Consider the following 17,820-nt stretch of genomic DNA (forward strand, 5'->3'; position numbering starts at 1 on the left):
TGTTTTTAACGAGGGTAACTTTGGAAAACATGTTGGAACGCGGCCCGAGGACTAGCGCTTGACACCTGTGACCTTTGACCATGATACTTCCCTAATAAAGTGGCTTGTTATTAGGTACACTTGAAAATGGCGGTGTACCTAATGGTGTGTCCGTGTGATTCGCTCGTTAAGCGCACCTGCGTGAAAAGTTTTAGCTCCTGCAGAACGTGAAAGTGGCTAAAACTTTTCACGCAGGTGTTTTTAACGAGGGTAACTTTGGAAAACATGTTGGAACGCGGCCCCGAGGAATAGAGCTAGACACGTGTGACCTTTGACATGATACTTCCCTAATAAAGTGGCCTGTTATTAGGTACACTTGAAAATGGCGGTGTACCTAATGGAGTGTCCGTGTGATTCGCTCGTTAAGCGCACCTGCGTGAAAAGTTTTAGCCTCTGCAGAACGTGAAAGGAGCTAAAACTTTTCACGCAGGTGCGCTTAACGAGGGTCACTTGGAAAACATATTGGAACGCGGCCCTTCGAGGACTGGAGGTCGGCACCCCTGGTTTAAGTGAAAAGTGCCACACCCGCCCTCACCCCCACTTTCTGATTGGCTGGTTGATCTGTGACGTCACACGGACACTCCATTAGGTACACCGCCATTTTTTAGGTGTACCTAATAACAGGCCAGTTCATTAGGGAAAAACCATGGCCAAAGCTTAACTGAGAGTGAAAAGCGCCACACCCGCCCTCACCCCCACTTTCTGATTGGCTGGTTGATCTGTGACATCACTTGGACACTCCATTAGGTACACCGCCATTTTTAGGTGTACCTAATAACAGGCCAGTTCATTAGGGAAAAATCATGGCCAAAGCATAACTGAAAGTAAAAAGCGCCACACCCGCCCTCACCCCCACTTTGTGATTGGCCGTTTGGTCTGTGACGTCACATGGACACTCCATTAGGTACACCACCATTTTCAGGTGTCTAATGTACCTAATAACCTTCTGCATTTTTTGTACGTGTCAAGAATGTGTATTTGATTACTTGCTCTTTATTCGGGGGGACACCGACATATATTACACAACGTGAAACACATATACATACTGTCATATAAAGCAGTTAACCAAATGTCATATTTTTGTTTTCATGCAAAAAAAATAAAAACAAAGAATGAAACAGACAAGTTTTAAAAAGTTTTAATGTTTATTAAAACAATAATAATAAAAGTACATTTCAAACCAGCAATCTAATGTGAAATTGCAGTAGATATATTGGACAACAATATTTAGGCGTATATATGCATACACGTTATTTTAAGTGTTGTAAAATAAAGATTACCCAAAGAGAGCCATATTCTCCCCGTTGTTGCATAACGGCGCATCCCATCATGCACTAAAGTTAGCCGTTAGCTTGGAGAAAACGTGCATAAAAGAAGTGGTGTTTCAGTGAGTGGTACTTTCTTTCTTTGGCGAATCGTAAATCGACATTCACGCCAGGAGACGCATCACGTTCACTGTCACACGTCATTTTCTTCTTCGTTTTGTTTTACGGGTGGCACCCGCTTCAACGTGCATTACTGACACCTACTGGTTGAAGTCATATGAACTGACATAAGAATTCGTTCACTCGTTCACTGAAAAGATTCGGTCTTTTAAACGAATTTTGAATTTTTCATCTAATACAATTTATCTGTATTTAATAAATGTGCTCTATGTTTTCCCTTCTCTTCAATTGTTTTCGATTTACTCATCATTTTGAAAACTTTACTACGTAAGCCGTCTATAAAGAGCGAACATGATCTTATCGTTCGTGTCTGGTGGAATGTTAGCGACCATCGAATGAAGCACCCACTCCTACTCTTGAGTGCTTGGAATGTTTTGATCCAGGTGCATTGTGGTATTAGGGGGACTCTGATTGTGTGATAAGGTTTTTGACTTCACGATTCAACACGACACTCCACCGTGGTATCTAGCTGCACAGTAATAAACAGCACTGCTGTTCCAGTGCAGTGCGGAGATGACCATCTTGCACGTTTCGCCAGATTTGGCGCTCCCAGTCAGCTGGACATCATCCTGCCCGGGCTCCATCGTGACACTTTGGTAGTACATGTACCCGATGAGCTGCATGTCCCTGCCGCGCTGCCGGTACCACAGCATCCTGTCGTAGTCCGGTATGCGGTGCGTACACTCAATCGTGACCGAGTGGCCCACCGCCTCCACAATGTCGGCGGGTTTCTGCGTGACATCCTGTCCTGAAGAAAAAACTCCAGTTAGTCTTGCACAAATGTAACGCCAATGTTCCAGTCAACAATTAGCTTAGCAGAGTTGTAGCCGTGCGGATAACGTTACCTAAGAGCAGAGTAAGGCTAGCCGCCAAGCTCAGCACCAAGAGAAACATCGTCTGGTGGGTCACATAAGGTGACTGTGCTGCCTGTTCTTCACTCCTGCCAGTTTGAAGTATAGTGTTGGCTCGTGAGTGAACGATTCGTTCAAGCGAACGAATCTTGTCAGTGAACGAGAGTGAACGAATCACTGAAGGAAGTGATTCGTTCTTTTTTCAGTTCATATGACTTCAACCAGAGGGTGTCGGTAATGCCCATAGAAGCTGGTGCCACCTCGCCGTAAAACAAAACGAAGAAGAAAATGACGTCACTTCCCGTTCACGAACGAGTCGTGTATTGCATCCCCCCCAAAAAATAACAGGAAGTGACGTCATTTTCTTCTTTGTTTTGTTTTACAGCGAGGTGGCACCAGCTTCAATGGGCATTATATGAACTGAAAAAAGAACGAATCACTTCCTACAGTGATTCGTTCACTCTCGTTCACTGAAAAGAGCCGTTTATTTGAACGAATCGTTCAGTCACGAGCCAACACTACTTAAAACTGGCAGGAGTGTAGAACAGGCAGCACAGTCACCTTATGTGACCCACCAGGCGATGTGTCTCTTGGTGCTGAGCTTGGCGGCTAGCGTTACTCTGCTCTCAGGTAACGTTATCGGCTCGGCTACAACTCTGCTAAGCTAATTGTTGACTGGAACATTGGCGTTACATTTGTGCAAGACTAACTGGAGTTTTTTCTTCAGGACAGGATGTCACGCAGAAACCCGCCGACATTGTGGGGGCGGTGGGCCACGCTGTCACGATTGAGTGTACGCACCGCATACCGGGCTACGATGTGATGCTGTGGTACCGGCAGGGCGGCAGGGGCATGCAGCTCATCGGGTACATGTACTACAAAACTGTCACGATGGAGCCCGGGCAGGATGACGTCCAGCTGACTGGGAGCGCCGAATCTGGCGAAACGTGCAAGATGGTCATCCCCGCACTGCACTGGAACAGCAGTGCTGTTTATTACTGTGCAGCTAGATACCACGGTGGAGTGTCGTGTTGAATCGTGAAGTCATAAACCTTATCAAACAATCAGAGTCGCCCTAATACCACAATGCACCTGGATCAAAACATTCCAAGCACTCAAGAGTAGGAGTGGGTGCTTCATTCGATGGTTGCTAACATTCCACCAGACCCGAACGATAAGATCATGTTCGCTCTTTATAGACGGCTTACGTAGTAAAGTTTTAAAAATGATGAGTAAGTTGAAAACAATTGAAGAGAAATAAAAACATGGACACAAGAGCACATTTATTAAATACAGATAAATTGTATTAGATGAAAAATTCAAACTTCGTTCAAAAGGCCGAATCTTTTCAGTGAACGAGTGACGCAATAATATGTTCAAAAACATTGATACTGTACAGCCAAAGGATTTGAACGAGCCACCGACTAGTCTAGGGGCTTGTTAACTGCCTATTAAAGGTGATGACGAAGCTGGATCTCAGCCAATCAGCTCGCTTCGACTGCTCCTCCTTGTCAGATAAGTCGCAAGCTCGCAACCTCAAGTGAAGCAGACGACGTGATGTACCTCTTGTTGTTGAGCATTGCTGCCACAGCTACTCCGCTCTCAGGTACAACAAGGCAATACCGCGCTCATATTTGATAATTCTTCACAATTAATAGTGCATTTAATTTTTGAGATGTAAGTGTCGGTCAAGTAGATGTGATGTTCGATCATTCGGAGGTTCTCAATGGTCTTTAATCTTTTCCTCAGGACAGAATGTCATGCAGAAACCCGCCGACATTGTGGAGGCGCCGAACCACTCGGTCACGATTGAGTGTTCACACAACATAACGCACTACAACCAGATCCTGTGGTACCATCAGCGCGATGCGAGCATGCAGCTCATCGGATACATGTACTACAAAAACCCCACAATGGAGCCTGACTGGAACGATGTGAAGTTGGAGGGGAACGCAGAATTTGGCCAAACGTGCAAAATGGTCATCCCCAAGCTGCGCACGGACAGCAGTGGCATTTATTACTGCGCAGCTAAGTCCCACGGTGCAATGTTGTGCTAATCATCAAGTCATAAACCTTATCATACACACTTTCCCATCATGTTCCCATGCACCTGGATTCAACCATTCCGAACACTTCCACCTTGCCAGGTGCCCTTTACGCACTTCCTGGTTTGCGTTGGTATCACTTCCTGTCTAACTTCCTGCAACGCTTAGCCTCTGCTCTGTCACATTGCGAGAATGAAGCCACAAGCTTGTGTTCTGAAGCAATTGCTGATTTGCGTATTTTCATTTTCAAGGGTACGAGCGAGTGAAGACGTGAGTGTTTCCCAAACCCCCCGCGATGTTGTCAGGGGAGTGGACGACGGCGACGTGACGCTGAGCTTCACGCACACATTCGCTAACTGTGACACCATCCAGTGGTACCAGCGGCGGGTGTCAGGCAGCACCCGGTCCATGGAACTGGTGGCCCTGGTTAACTACCAGAAAGCTTCGGTGGAGCCGGCCTTTAAGGACTGCGTCCATGTGAGCGGCGATGGCAGGGTGGAGGCGCACCTCCGAATTTTAGCATACAAGCAACTTTTTAACAGCGGCCATTTTATTGCCGCCGCCAGTACACACGGGTATGAAAAGGCCCTACACTGCCCCACAAAAAGCCTCCTGGAAAGAAACAAACAGAAGCAACTTGACCTACTTTCTTTCAGCCGTCACTCGAAAAGTCAAATGCACTTCATACTTCATAGAGAACATATTTTACCTTTCAAAAACGGACTCTAAAATAAAGCTTTTTATTGTTCGACAGCAATCATGTGGATTTCTTCTTTTTTAGTCACACATGTATAGCCGCAGCAACCTTGGAGAGATGCTTGAGGAGATAATGAGAGGCAGGTGAAGGAGGGGAGCGTAAACTATGAAAAACCACCATGCAGGTTTTTGTACAAAGCCTACACACTGTGTATACAGGGGGCCACGGTGATACAAGCCCATAGAGAGGCTGTACAAAAACCTCCCCGTCGCCATCACCAATGATAAGCCTGCCTCTCGTCTTGCTTTATCCCTCTGGGCAGCCTTCTTTGCTAGCTATGTTCATCAAAACCTATATTGAATATTACCCAGAGTTTGTATTTTCATTTAAACACTAAAAAAAGTTCTCCTCATCCTCTCATCGGGTAGCTGTGGATTCTGAACGGATTGGATTACTTTGACCCAAGGTTGTCTTAATTATTCTGAGTCGAGTATTTTTCAGTGTTGTTTGCCGGTTGTGATGTTTTCTTGGGGGGCAGGAACAAGGTTAGCTGTTCTCAGTAAGAGTCCTTGTCATAAAAAGTAGCATTAAACTTAAATGAAACCAAAAGAGGCGGTAGGGTGGAGCGTTGTTTGATGCATTGTTCACCTGCACTGTGACTATGATTCTAAGCCTGCTTACTTTGGCGCAGGAACAAGGTTAACCGTTCAAGGTAAGACACCGGAGCAAGCCAATTATAGTAATATTGAGTTTATATCAAACTAATGTGGAGGAGAATTGATCATTGCTGAGGTGCACTGTGACACTTGGGGTGAGCCGGCACTCTTTGGTGCAGGAACAAAGTTAACAGTTCGAGGTAAGGCACAGACAGGAACAAGGTTATGCTGGTAAAATGTGGTTTTTATATTAAACTAATGTAGCAGAAAATGAGAAATTTGTTTTGCATACCAGACGGTTGCGTGGCAACATCTCGGCTTTTCAGACTTTCTCTGTCGCAGGAACAAGTTGACGTTTCTAAGTAAGACACAGGAACAATATGTCAGGAAATTAAACGCTTTCTGAATTTCCCAGAAAAACAGTTTTTGCATGATACTAAAGCAGTGGAAAATGAGTCGCTGATTAGTAGTGTCGTTGTGGGTCACTTTTTTCTGTGCTAGACCGCTGCAGTGTGCTACTCTCCTGCATTTTTTGGCGCAGGAACAAGGTTAACAGTTAAAGGTAAGCGACCGAAATGAATGTCGGTAAAGCTGGTTTGATATGAAACTAAAGTGGCGGAAAATGAGCAGTTGCATTTTTTTTTTCTTCCATAAATTAGCGTGTTGCATTGTCACTGTTACTTCTGCTAAAAACGTTTTTTTTGGCGCAGGAACAAGATTGATTGGCTTGTCAAAAGCTTCATGTTTGTCACAATAACAGCTTTGAATGAAACTAAAGTGCAAGGCAAATTGCATCGCGTGGTTTTGGGTGAGGGGAACTTAACTGCAGTTTTCTTGAGACAGTCGGAATTCATCATTTCCTCAAGTGAAAATCTTCCGTTATGCTGATAAAAAAAAAAAAATTGAGGTTCATTTACAAAAATACATGTCAGTTCATTGAGAACAAAATCATATTTGATGTATAGAAAAACACACAAAAGTATTTTAAGTTTTGTCCAACACTTAATTGTCTTTGATATTCCCGAAAAAGTTAGTTAACTTGAAGACTGTACATTGATTTTGCTGTTGATAAAAATGTAATGTATGTACAGCAAGCAAGCCGTGTCATACTCATCAAACTAATATTTATATAAATATATAATAATATTTTAAAAAGATGGATGGTGATAAAAAATTGAAATTTCTATTTGTATTTTAGTATTGACACATAAAGGCGACGGGCAATTTGTCTTTGTGGGGCACATAAAAAGATGTGGCGGGCCGTATCTGGCCCCTGGGCCTTAAGTTTGACACCTGTGCTTTGAGGCCTCCATCAGACTGAGGTTACTTTCTGCACGCACAAGACAGAGATGAAAGCTGAGAGGGTCGACAGGTTTCTGTGCTAGCTCGGCATCTCTGTGCTCGTACGACAGAGCTTTTTTCGGTGCAGGAACCAAGATCACCGTTTTAGGTAAGAAAAATACAAACTGAGAGACTTTTACCGAGCAAGCGGAAGTGTTGCGTGTTTTTGAGGGCTTTTGTTTGGATGACTGTTGATTTAAATTGAATCAAGACGTTGATTTGGGTCAAGTTGGAACTGAGCTCGGTTAAATGGAGGTTTTCTTGGCTCTGAGCCTCTTTTTTTTTTTTTTTATCTACTCATGTGAGAATTTTGTAGGTGCAAGGAAATTGTGAAGAAAGATCTTCCTTTAGATGTAATATCAAGTATTCCAGAAAGTTGAGTCGAAATCTTTGACTTTGTATTGGACCAAGTTTTGAAAGTAGAAAAAACGTCACAATTCCAATGTTTATGAAAAAATTGAACGAATTAATTTTGCATGAACTCACTAATTATTGGCAACAATTATTTTATCGCTGTTGGTACTAATTCCTTTTATTGTTAAAGTCTACATATGACAATTGAGTTATATTTACATACTATAAATAATGAACTGAAAATATTTGGACTGAATTCAAAGCAGAAAAAAATGCTAGATCATTTCGCAAGAACCATTCCAGGTGGTTTACTTTTTTCCTGGCCACATAAAGACCACATTGAATCATTTTTGGAAATTATAACAAGAAGCGTTATGTCATATTTTTTCATGACTAATAACAATAGCAACCAATAGTCGGATTGATTTGTGTGTCGGCTCCATACAGAACCAAACGTGAACATCGTGCCGCCCAAAGTGACGTTAATCCGGCCTTCGGCTCACGAGTGCACCAACGAGAAGGACAAAAAGACCAAGAGGAAGACGCTGGTCTGCATCGTCACCGACTTCTACCCCGACCACGTCGACGTGGTCTGGATGGTGGACGGGAAGGAGAGGGTCAGCGGCGTGGCTAAAGACCCCGAGGCCCAGCGGCGAGGGGCGAGCTACAGCATCACCAGCAGGCTCAGGGTCCTGGAGGAGGAATGGCACAGTAACCTGGAATTCAAATGCGTCGTGACGTTTTTCAACGGGAAGAACTACAGCAACTATACAGATTTCATAAACGGAGAAAAGGGTGACTTAATCACATTTGAGTCTTGTCTTTGATGATAATCAATGACCTGATGATTAATCTTGTCTTCTCCTTTTCGTTCAGCTGAAAAAGACAAAGTCCCCCGAGGTCATTTTTATTTCTCGTATAGTCAAAACGACTTACCGTACGGTGGCGCTCAACGCTGTCCCGTTTTTTGTCCTCCAGAGAACTTCCTGAGATTGGCGCAGAGTGCCAGGCTGTCATACGGCGTCCTTATCGCCAAGAGCTGCGTCTACGCCGCCTTTGTGGCCTTCCTGCTGTGGCGCCTCAGGATTGTCGAGCTCAGCCGGGAAAAGGAACAGGACAGGAAGGACAAGAACAAATCGTACTGAATTGTCTTTAATGTTTCTAACCCCATTTTCCCCTATGTTTTTCTTTTTTGACTCACTTTGTCCAATAAAAGTCTAGCAACAACAACAACACTGTGCTTTGCTTGCCTTTTTTAGGACTTCTTGTAACGAAGCGGTAAGAAACGCTTTTCTGTTGTTGAGACGAATGAGGTCGCACAACAAGAGAGGATGTGGTCACTGCGCTCACGCAGGCAAACACATACGCGCACAACTTTCCACTTACTTCACCGCAACCTCCATCAGGCACCTGTGTGTGCATGCAGAGCCAGGAAATGAGAAGATCAAGTGAAGCGACACTTATTTCAACAAAACATCATGTTCATTGTTGCTCCATTTGGGAGCATATCAAGAGAATTTAAATTCAACTCACTCCATTTGTGTCATTTTTAAATGATAATAAATTGAATGTTTACTTCTAATTTTGACATATGGAATAGAAATGAACTAATCCAATACACAAAATACCAATAAAACATGTCGACTTTTTTTTTTTAATTAAAATACATATTCAAATCAATTCATCCGTTATATTTTCAAGTGTGCATTGTCATTGTAGCCTACTCAGATGATGTGCTCATTTTCACCACAGTCGCCCTCGTGTGGCGCAAGTCGGCAATGCATCCAGCACACTCACACTGTGACATCATTGTGAACGTATTGGTTTTATTGTGAACATTTTAAAAATAAAACATTATGATGAAATGACAAGAAAACATCGTCACGACGACAACATTGGAAAGGTGACACGCCCTGTGTAGCGTCACCGAGCTAACCTGTCACCGCTGCGTGCTTGGCGGGCACAGCTGGCACAACAGAAGGCAGCGTAGTACTGGTTGGCGCACAGCCGGGCGTAGACCACCAGCTCGCAGTTGGCCAGTTCGGGCTGGTCCAAGCATGGCGTCCCCGATGGTGATGTCATAACCCCGCCTGAAATGCACAGCCAGTCATTAGGTACATTTGAATTGGAAGGATTGGTCGTGGGTGTACCTAATGAAGCTCAGCTACCTGTTTGCGCATTTTTGAGGAGGCGCACGTCAGCCGAGGCGCTGTCCGAGTAGATGCCGGCGTAGGCGTTGCACGTGTAGGTGCCCTCGTCGGATGCCTGCACATTGTTGAGGATCAGGCTCCCGTCGGCAGACACCTGGACCTTACGTCCGTCCGGACGCACTGGGACGCCGTTCCTACATCAAATGCCATGAGGATGAAGATGATCACAGAAAAAAATCTGTTCAAGGTACCGCTGCAATTTTAAGGGTGGGTTTGGATTACCTGGACCAGCCGATGCTTACGTCGACTCCCGACGCCACGCAGGGTAGCAGTGCCGTGCTGCCTTCAGGTACTTGGATATTGTCGGGAGCTTTGGTGATCCGCAAGGCAGCTTGCCGTGTATAAAAAAATATATAAGCCAGTTGTTGGTCTACATGTGTTGCTGCAGCATTTGTGTTCAAATCTCTGCTTGATAAAGACTGAGAACATTTTGACGTCTGACAAACGACTTGTTCACCTTGAACTCTGAGATGTACGCGTCTCTGTTCCAGCTGATGCTGCGTGGAGGCGGAGCAAGTGTACACACCGGCGTCGTCCGTCCGAAGCGACTCAATGAGCAGTGTGCCATCTAACTGCTGGACAAACCTTCAGCACATATCTTTCATAACTTGACGAAGGATTGAAGATTGTTTGAAGTCATTTTCTAAAATGTGACTCGCTGTTTGTAGGATTTCCTGAAAATGGACATTTTTTACTTCAAATATGGAGCTCACCTGGAGTCGCTGAGTGCGCGTCCGTCTCGGCTCCATTGTATGCTGACGTGTCTGAGTGAGGTTGCGGGTACGACGGTGCACGGCAGTCGGGCCGCCTGTCCCGCTCGCACCTCCAGCAAGGATGGGGCCGAGCGCTCCAGGGTGAACCTGACAGGAAACACAACACACCAGTCCGTACGCCTCTTCTTCCTCGGCAAAGCTTCAAGATAAAAGAGGGATTTTATTCTCACCCTGGCGAAAGTTCGTCCGTCGGCAAGGGGGTGGGCTGCGGCCGGGACGCTCCCTCTGGTCCCAGGTTATACATTAGGAAGACCTCAATGACACGGCAGGACGCAAGGCTTTACCTGAGACAGTCAGGTAAACGTAGCGGTGGTCTCTTTCCTGCTCCTTGGTGGCCACACACAAGAACCAGCCTTCGTCCGACTTGCTGACGGGGCCGAGCAGCAGCGAACCGTTTGGCTGCTGTTGATGTCTAAAGCAAAGACACAAGCAAGGATCTAAATAGAGAACAGAGAAAATGTAAAAGTTCTGGTTTTAGTGTCTTGATTGACCTGCGTGATGTCAATGCGGCTCCGTCCTTGCTCCACTGGAGCGCCACGGTGGAACTGGGCGGCGGGCTGACTCTGCAGGGCAGCACCACCGTCTGGCCCGCCAGGGCCTCTACGGCGGACGGGTCCGACTGGTCAATCTTGACCTGGGCTGGCAAAGTCAAACTGGGGCGAGCAAGGAAAAGGTCACTTTACGTTCCACTTTGACGTCGGTCAATGTGGGCGTAAAGAGTGCCACACGAGCGGGTGACAAAAAAGACGCATGCAGACGAGACAACACCAACACAAAGATACAGTGCAACCTTGACTTACGATTTCAGTTTCGTAAATATGTTTGTAATAAATATAGTTCATATCTCAAGTCATCTTTTCCCGTTGAAATGAATGCAAATTCCATTATTCCGTTCCAGCTTCTCAAACATTTGCAAATTTTTATAGCGGCTCTTTCAACGAGAAGAATGGCACTCTATAGTATTGTATGGTAAAAAACTGAATATTCAAATAGAATGTAAATAATTAAATATAGATGGGGTATAGCTAAAATGCACTAATTAGTTTTATGCAAATCAGAAAGCATGTAGAGTATGCCTTTAAGTAATGTTATATTGTCATATTGTTATGTATCTTCATAATTTAGCTAGCAGACAAAGGTATGTGGTTTTACATGTAATTCCCTTTGTTTTAAGATTTGATTTTGTTAACTTTAACAGGGAGTGACATCTGCATACAACACGCTTGTAAGTCAAACAACTCTTAAATTGAGCCGCTCGTAAGTCAAAGGTAGTGCTGCATCGTTTCCTTGAGGTTTCTAGTGACCACACTCGGACGAGGACTGGTGAGCATCACAGCATGTTTTTATTAGTTTAATGGTGGCAACACAGCGTGAGATGACAGACAAACACAAACAAGTGAAGGCGGGGGCTGGTGAGCTCATGTCGGGTTGGTTATGGGAACACAAGTAGGGTAGGACGGGGCGGTGTCTACACATTTTTTGCAATTTGGTTCTCATTTAAGGGGGGTTAGAAAGGGTTTGTTACTGGGAGAAGGTGGTGACTGGAGTGGGTCATTGGTTGTGGTAAGGGGGAGTCGGGTTACGTTGGGGAGCAACCCCCCCCCAAAGGTTCTTACCTGGCCGCGGGGATAAGGTGCTTTTTCACGGTGACAAAGTAAGGCCTGCGGGCCTTCAAGACGAGGCGGGCCTTGTGGGCAGAGTCGGCCACGCTGGATGCTACCCTCTGGGTGTGGCCATTGGAGCGGCCATTGCCCTTTCCGTTGTAGTGGCCGTTTCCACCGTTTCCGTTTCCATTTCCGTTGTAGTCCTCACCATTTCCGTTGCCGTTTCCATTTCCATTGGCCCGCTGTCCATATCCGTTGGAGCGGCCATTTCCGTTACCGTTTGGGTAACCATTTCCATTACCGTTTCCATTTCCGTTTCCATTACCGTTGCGGCCGTTACCGTTTCCATTTCCGTTGGAGCGACCGTTGCCATTTCCGTTGGTGTGCCCGTTACCGTTGCCATTGGGGCGGCCGTTACCATTTGAGTAACCGTTACCATTGCCGTTGGGGCGGCCGTTACCATTTCCATTGCCGTTGTTGCGGCCGTTACCGTTTCCATTGCCATTTGAGTAACCATTACCGTTGCCGTTGGGGTGGCCGTTACCGTTCCCATTGCCGTTGGGGTGGCCGTTACCGTTTCCATTGCCATTGCCGTTGGGGTGGCCGTTACCGTTTCCATTGCCGTTGGGGTGGCCGTTACCGTTTCCATTGCCATTGCCGTTGGGGTGGCCATTACCGTTTCCATTGCCGTTGGGGTGGCCGTTACCGTTTCCATTGCCATTGCCGTTGGGGTGGCCGTTACCGTTTCCATTGCCGTTGGGGTGGCCGTTACCGTTTCCATTGCCGTTTGAGTAACCGTTACCATTGCCATTGCCGTTGGGGCGGCCATTACCGTTTCCATTGCCGTTGGTGCGGCCGTTACCGTTTCCATTGCCGTTCGAGTAACCATTACCGTTGCCATTGGGGTGGCCGTTACCGTTTCCATTGCCGTTGGGGTGGCCGTTACCGTTTCCATTGCCGTTTGACGAACTGTCACCATTGCCGTTGGGGTGGGCGTTACCATTTCCATTTCCGTTGGGGTGGCCGTTACCGTTTCCATTGCCGTTTGAGTAACCGTAAGCATTGCCATTGCCGTTGGGGTGGCCGTTACCGTTTCCATTGCCGTTTGAGTAACCATTACCATTGCCATTTCCGTTGGTGTGGCCGTTACCATTTCCGTTGGTGCGGCCATTACCGTTGCCATTTCCATTTGAGCGGCCGTTACCGTTTCCGTTTGTGTAACCGTTACCATTTCCGTTTCCGTTGGTATGGCCGTTGCCATTTCCATTGGTGCGGCCATTACCATTGCCATTTCCATTGGCGTGACCGTTACCGTTACCATCTCCATTTCCGTTTCCATTGCCATTGCCATTTCCATTGCCATTTGCTCTGCCATTAGGCTCGTGGCAGACCCTGTGGCACTCCTCCTGTGTTGCAAAGTGATTGCTGTTGCCGTGGCAGCCTCCGTACCAGAACTCGGTACACTTGCCGCTTAGAACATCAAAGAAGTAGCGCGCCGTCCAGCTGGAGCAGGATCCAGCGGCCTTAGGCAGCGAGCAGATGGAGCGCTCGACTGGAGGAACAAATACATTTATTTCTCAAATGACTATAGTGTGAACGGTCGGGATTGTTTTTGTTGACACTCACAAGGTGCGGGTGGGTCACGGCAGCCCTCTCCATTGGGCCCGGCAGCAGGGGTGGTGCGGTCGTAGCAGCACCCGTGGGTGGTGGTGCGGCACTGAACGGCGTTCTCAGAGGGGATGTAGGAAATGATCTGAGCACACACAAAAGAAAACCATCATTCATAACGATAATTAATCCAGTTCCATAATATTAAAATTTACATTATCAATTCAATGTACAAAAAAAATATCATTCACTGCAATTAAGTGTTCTATTAAGGCTGCTATTATTGGAGGTCTGTAAATTCTACCGAGCAACAACTGACAAATAAGGTCAATTTTGTCTGGCAGGTTCAGTGGTTCGCTCACCGCACTTGCGGGGTGGTCGGTGCAGCGCTGCATGTTGCATTTCTGCTGGTCAGTGGGTGCCTGAGTGTACTGAGCGCAGTAGGCGTCCTCGACCACGCGGGGTCCCGACTCGTCATTGTAGAGACAGTCCACGCCGCGATACTGGAATCCGCCTCCGCATGCCACGTCGCAGTCGGTCCACTCGCTGGTTCTCCAGCTGTGGGGAACCGAAAAGTCAGTTAGTTGAAGGAAAAAAAAAGATCAAAAGGCTCATTTGGATTGTAGAGGATGGAAAACAAATGTCTATGCATGATCAAATTTCATGTTGTTACATTAAACTGTCTCACTCACGCGTAGGTGACAGGGCAGGCCTGAGGGTTGCAGGTTCTGTTGCTCTCGGGTCGGGCATAGTACGGGCACAGGTGGTCGGGCACGGCCTCGTTGTCGATGGAGCAGTAGACGGCTCTGGACTGGTAGCCTGATGACGGCGAACACACAGCAACATTTTCAAACATGAAAAAAAGACACGGAATGAAATCTGTTCCTGGAGATCGGATTTCCCACCAATTCCGCACTCTTTGCTGCAGGCGGACCAAGATCCGAAGCTCCAGGCGTATCCCTCTGTGGGGTGTCCCACGGGAAGGTAGTACTCGTACTCCACACCCTGGTTGGGCTCCTGGCTGATCAGCTATGACGAGAACATTCAAGAAGTTAACCATCTGCACAGCCACAGGCAGAGCTAAACAGGGCGGGGGCCCCCCCGAAATATGCTTGGGCATCATGTTACATGGTTTGAGACCCCGTCAAAGACGCAATCTCACCTCCACGACGAGGGGCTCGGTGGTGGGTCCGCGGCCGATGATGGACTCGGGAAGGTTGTCGCCCTCTACGCCTCGTTGGTAGTACAGCTTGGTGCCGGCAATTTGGGCAGCACTGGTGAACTCCAGGGACCAGTGACCGTTCAGGTAGTAATCTCCTTGCAGGTTCCTGACAGCTAATTTCACGGGGACAAATTGCAGGTGAGAATTTTTCATCTTTGAAAAGGGCTATTATGTTTTGATCGCAATTAATTTTTAGCGCTTTTTTTTTTTTTTTTAAATGCGGTGTTTTACCGAGGTAATTGCGTGAAGGGTGTTTCTCTCTAATGCTGATGGAGGTGGCTCCAGCGGGGATGGTGAACATCGGGTTGTAACCTGCAGATGTGGAAAGCGGGCTTCAGACTTTGCAGGTGTTATATTGAGGAAAAAAAAAAAAGTGGGCTGAGTACCGTACCGGGAGCAAGACGCTGCGTGTTGAAGGTGTTCCTGACCAGTGAGCAGGTCTGTCCTTGGCCTCCGCACTGCAGGCAGGGGTCCTCCTGCATGTTGGAGTCCAGTTTGTTGTCGCAGCCTATGCGCTGCAAGACACAAAGAGGGTTTGGCATTTATTATTTTAGTCAAGGATGTTTCATGATGCAATAACAACAGCATTAATGGTTTGGGTTCTGGGGACCATGATGCTGTCCTACCCTGCAGACTCCCTCCACACAAACGTCAAGGCGTCCGGGATGGCAAGGTGTTCCGTCCTTAACGGTGGCACTGTGGCGGTAGACAAAGTTCTCTCCCTTTGGCACGCAGTTCAGCTCGCAGGGGTTCTCGGCTATCACGAGCAGAAACAAATGATAATGTGTTCATTCTCATATTAGTATTTTTTAATTTTCTATTCAGGGATTCATATATGATTTCTATATTATTAATGACTGAGTGTGAAGTTACCTCCGTAATAAGGCATCCAGCTGTAACGTGACCCCTTGAAGTCAGTCCCATCGAACTGGGCGCACTGCTCCTCACGGTAATCCTTAGTTCCCGCGGGACACTCCTGAATAATAATATTAATCATATCATATAATCCAATTGATTGATTAATGGCTGTATTGATAAAAGTTGTTTGTTTACCTGAGTGTTACAGGCCAGGTAAGACTTGTCAGGTCCAACACAGTTGTAGCCTCCGTCGTTTCTGTTTAGAGGAGGGGGAGACCAATATTCATTTTAAATAATCATGTAAGGTTTTTCTTTTCTGAAAACATAAATCAATTATCAAAAAATGCAATTAAATAAAATATTTAAAAAAGGAATGTCTCTTAATATCACAAGGCTCAAGCCAAAGACAAACACAATTTGATGTACGCAGAAGGCAAATGAGTTCATCAGCCACAAATAAAAATAATTGAAGAGCACAAACCAAAATGATGTGCGACTTTTCCATATTGGCCCTCTGAGGTTTTTACCCGAGCCGCAACTGAAGAAGTTAGAAATAAAATCTAAAGAGACGACGCGCCAAAAAATGACGCTTGCTGTTTGACTTGAACGTTCTTCCTGCCAAAACACGCAACGACCGTGCCAACTCGACACATACAGTGTGTGTGTGCGTGTGCGTGGGTGCAGAAAACTATTAACAAGAAAACTTCTTGTGCCCATTCAGGTATGGCCTCTTGAGACTTTTTTCGTGGCTTTATCATAAACTTTTTTTTAAAACTATTGAGCCCACTTGAAACCAATGTGTCAGACTTCCCATACCTGTGGGTGATACAGCGTCTGCTTCTGACCATCACACCACCGCCGCAGGTCCGACTGCATGGTCCGTATGCACCCCACCCCTCCCAGTAGTCCTCAGCGGACACCTACGCACACATAAAAAAACTTTTAGGACACTATTTATACACACTTTATATGTGAGGTATCATCTAAGTGTTACCAATAGGGCTGGAGCCAGGACCAGCTGGAGGAGCAACAGAGGCAGCATCATTGTCGAGAATTCCCTGGAGTAGGTACAAATATGTACATTTTATAGATGAATGTCAATCCGATAGTCGCAGTTTGAATATTAAGACTGCAATTTAAAGATAAGAAAATGTACTACTTGATCTTCCATTTTCTACTTTTAAAGACTTTTTGCTTCCTTAACTGTCGTTTTTATTCACCCTTCGATTTTTGACCCTAGTGTTCTTGCTTCTATCCCTTCTTTAAACATCTTCTAGTTCCTTTGTTTTGTTCTTCAAACCTTGGATTTTATTTTATTATAACTATTTTATTTTTTAACGTAAATGTATTTAATTATTTTTTCCTTTACTTTTAACTTCTTTTTAAATTTTCTAACCATTTTTTACCGTACGTGACTCTGACGTCCTTGCTTGAAGAATGAACGTTTCATTTTCATAACAGTTTACTTTCTTCAACTAACTTCCTGTTTATTTATCTCTTTTACTTTGTACATTGTTGACATGTTTTACTTCCGTTCGTGCTCGTCACGTCGACTTGACGGCGTTAAACAAGTCGTAAATCGGCCCATTTCCTTTTCCTCCACCTCACTTTTTACAACTTCCCAAACAAGCGCTCTCCGAAGAAACCACGGAGACTCGGTCGGTACTCACCGGGCTCGGCGCAGTCAAAATCAGTCTGGTTCCGAAGGTTCCCTGTAGCTGGACTCAGTCCGCCAGATGAGTCCCAAAAGAGCCGCGTTGCCCTCATATATACTGGGGGAGTGGGATGAAGAGGTGATGAGGAAGGACGGAGGGAGGGCGGGGGTGTGGGGGGACGAGGATGTGTTTGGTGTTGCGCATGCGCATAGAGAGCCTATTTCATCCCCCCACCAATTTGTTCAGGAGTAAGTCGCATTGTGTCCTTAAAGTCCAGTAGAACCCGCGATGTGAAGTAAAAGAGTAATAATTACTTTGTTTTTGTGATGTTTCAAGTTTTTGTACTTGACTTGAGCATCGGTTTGCCCAATTCATAATTCTGAAGATGACAATCGTGACTAATGCAGGCCTCGGTCGCATTAATGGAGGAAAAAGTAATTGAGATTCATATTGATCTATTTT

General features: G+C 45.9%; 2 protein-coding genes and 1 gene segment (V, D, J or C); 1 reads left to right on the plus strand and 2 right to left on the minus strand.

Moving 5' to 3' along the window:
* Positions 1-1,162: 1,162 nt before the first annotated feature.
* On the minus strand, positions 1,163-2,568 carry LOC133168854 (Ig kappa chain V region 3381-like). The segment is given in 2 exon segments: positions 1,163-2,232; positions 2,330-2,568. Coding segments are annotated over 2 exon segments (357 nt in total).
* Positions 2,569-2,713: 145 nt separating this feature from the next.
* Positions 2,714-8,661, plus strand: LOC133169611 (M1-specific T cell receptor beta chain-like). Its single transcript, XM_061301953.1, has 9 exons — positions 2,714-2,965; positions 3,063-3,365; positions 3,927-3,941; positions 4,085-4,274; positions 4,686-4,945; positions 7,097-7,183; positions 7,876-8,223; positions 8,305-8,328; positions 8,407-8,661. Exons 1-9 carry the CDS (start codon positions 2,917-2,919, stop codon positions 8,571-8,573), a joined length of 1,443 nt encoding a protein of 480 aa, XP_061157937.1. The 5' UTR covers positions 2,714-2,916; the 3' UTR covers positions 8,574-8,661.
* Positions 8,662-9,234: 573 nt separating this feature from the next.
* Positions 9,235-17,538, minus strand: LOC133168777 (papilin-like). The gene is made up of 22 exons (XM_061300377.1): positions 17,374-17,538; positions 16,698-16,761; positions 16,520-16,623; positions 15,899-15,959; positions 15,719-15,821; positions 15,472-15,602; positions 15,237-15,360; positions 15,077-15,157; positions 14,786-14,958; positions 14,529-14,652; positions 14,316-14,442; positions 13,986-14,181; positions 13,642-13,768; positions 12,028-13,567; positions 10,903-11,064; positions 10,696-10,823; positions 10,582-10,636; positions 10,352-10,498; positions 10,096-10,223; positions 9,861-9,969; positions 9,597-9,772; positions 9,235-9,518 (listed from the first exon to the last, which is right to left on the minus strand). Exons 2-22 carry the CDS (start codon positions 16,746-16,748, stop codon positions 9,352-9,354), a joined length of 4,014 nt encoding a protein of 1,337 aa, XP_061156361.1. The 5' UTR covers positions 16,749-16,761; positions 17,374-17,538; the 3' UTR covers positions 9,235-9,351.
* Between the last annotated feature and the right edge of the window lie 282 nt (positions 17,539-17,820).

The sequence above is a fragment of the Syngnathus typhle genome, linkage group LG16 (genome assembly GCF_033458585.1).
Source record: "Syngnathus typhle isolate RoL2023-S1 ecotype Sweden linkage group LG16, RoL_Styp_1.0, whole genome shotgun sequence".
NCBI lineage: Eukaryota > Metazoa > Chordata > Actinopteri > Syngnathiformes > Syngnathidae > Syngnathus > Syngnathus typhle.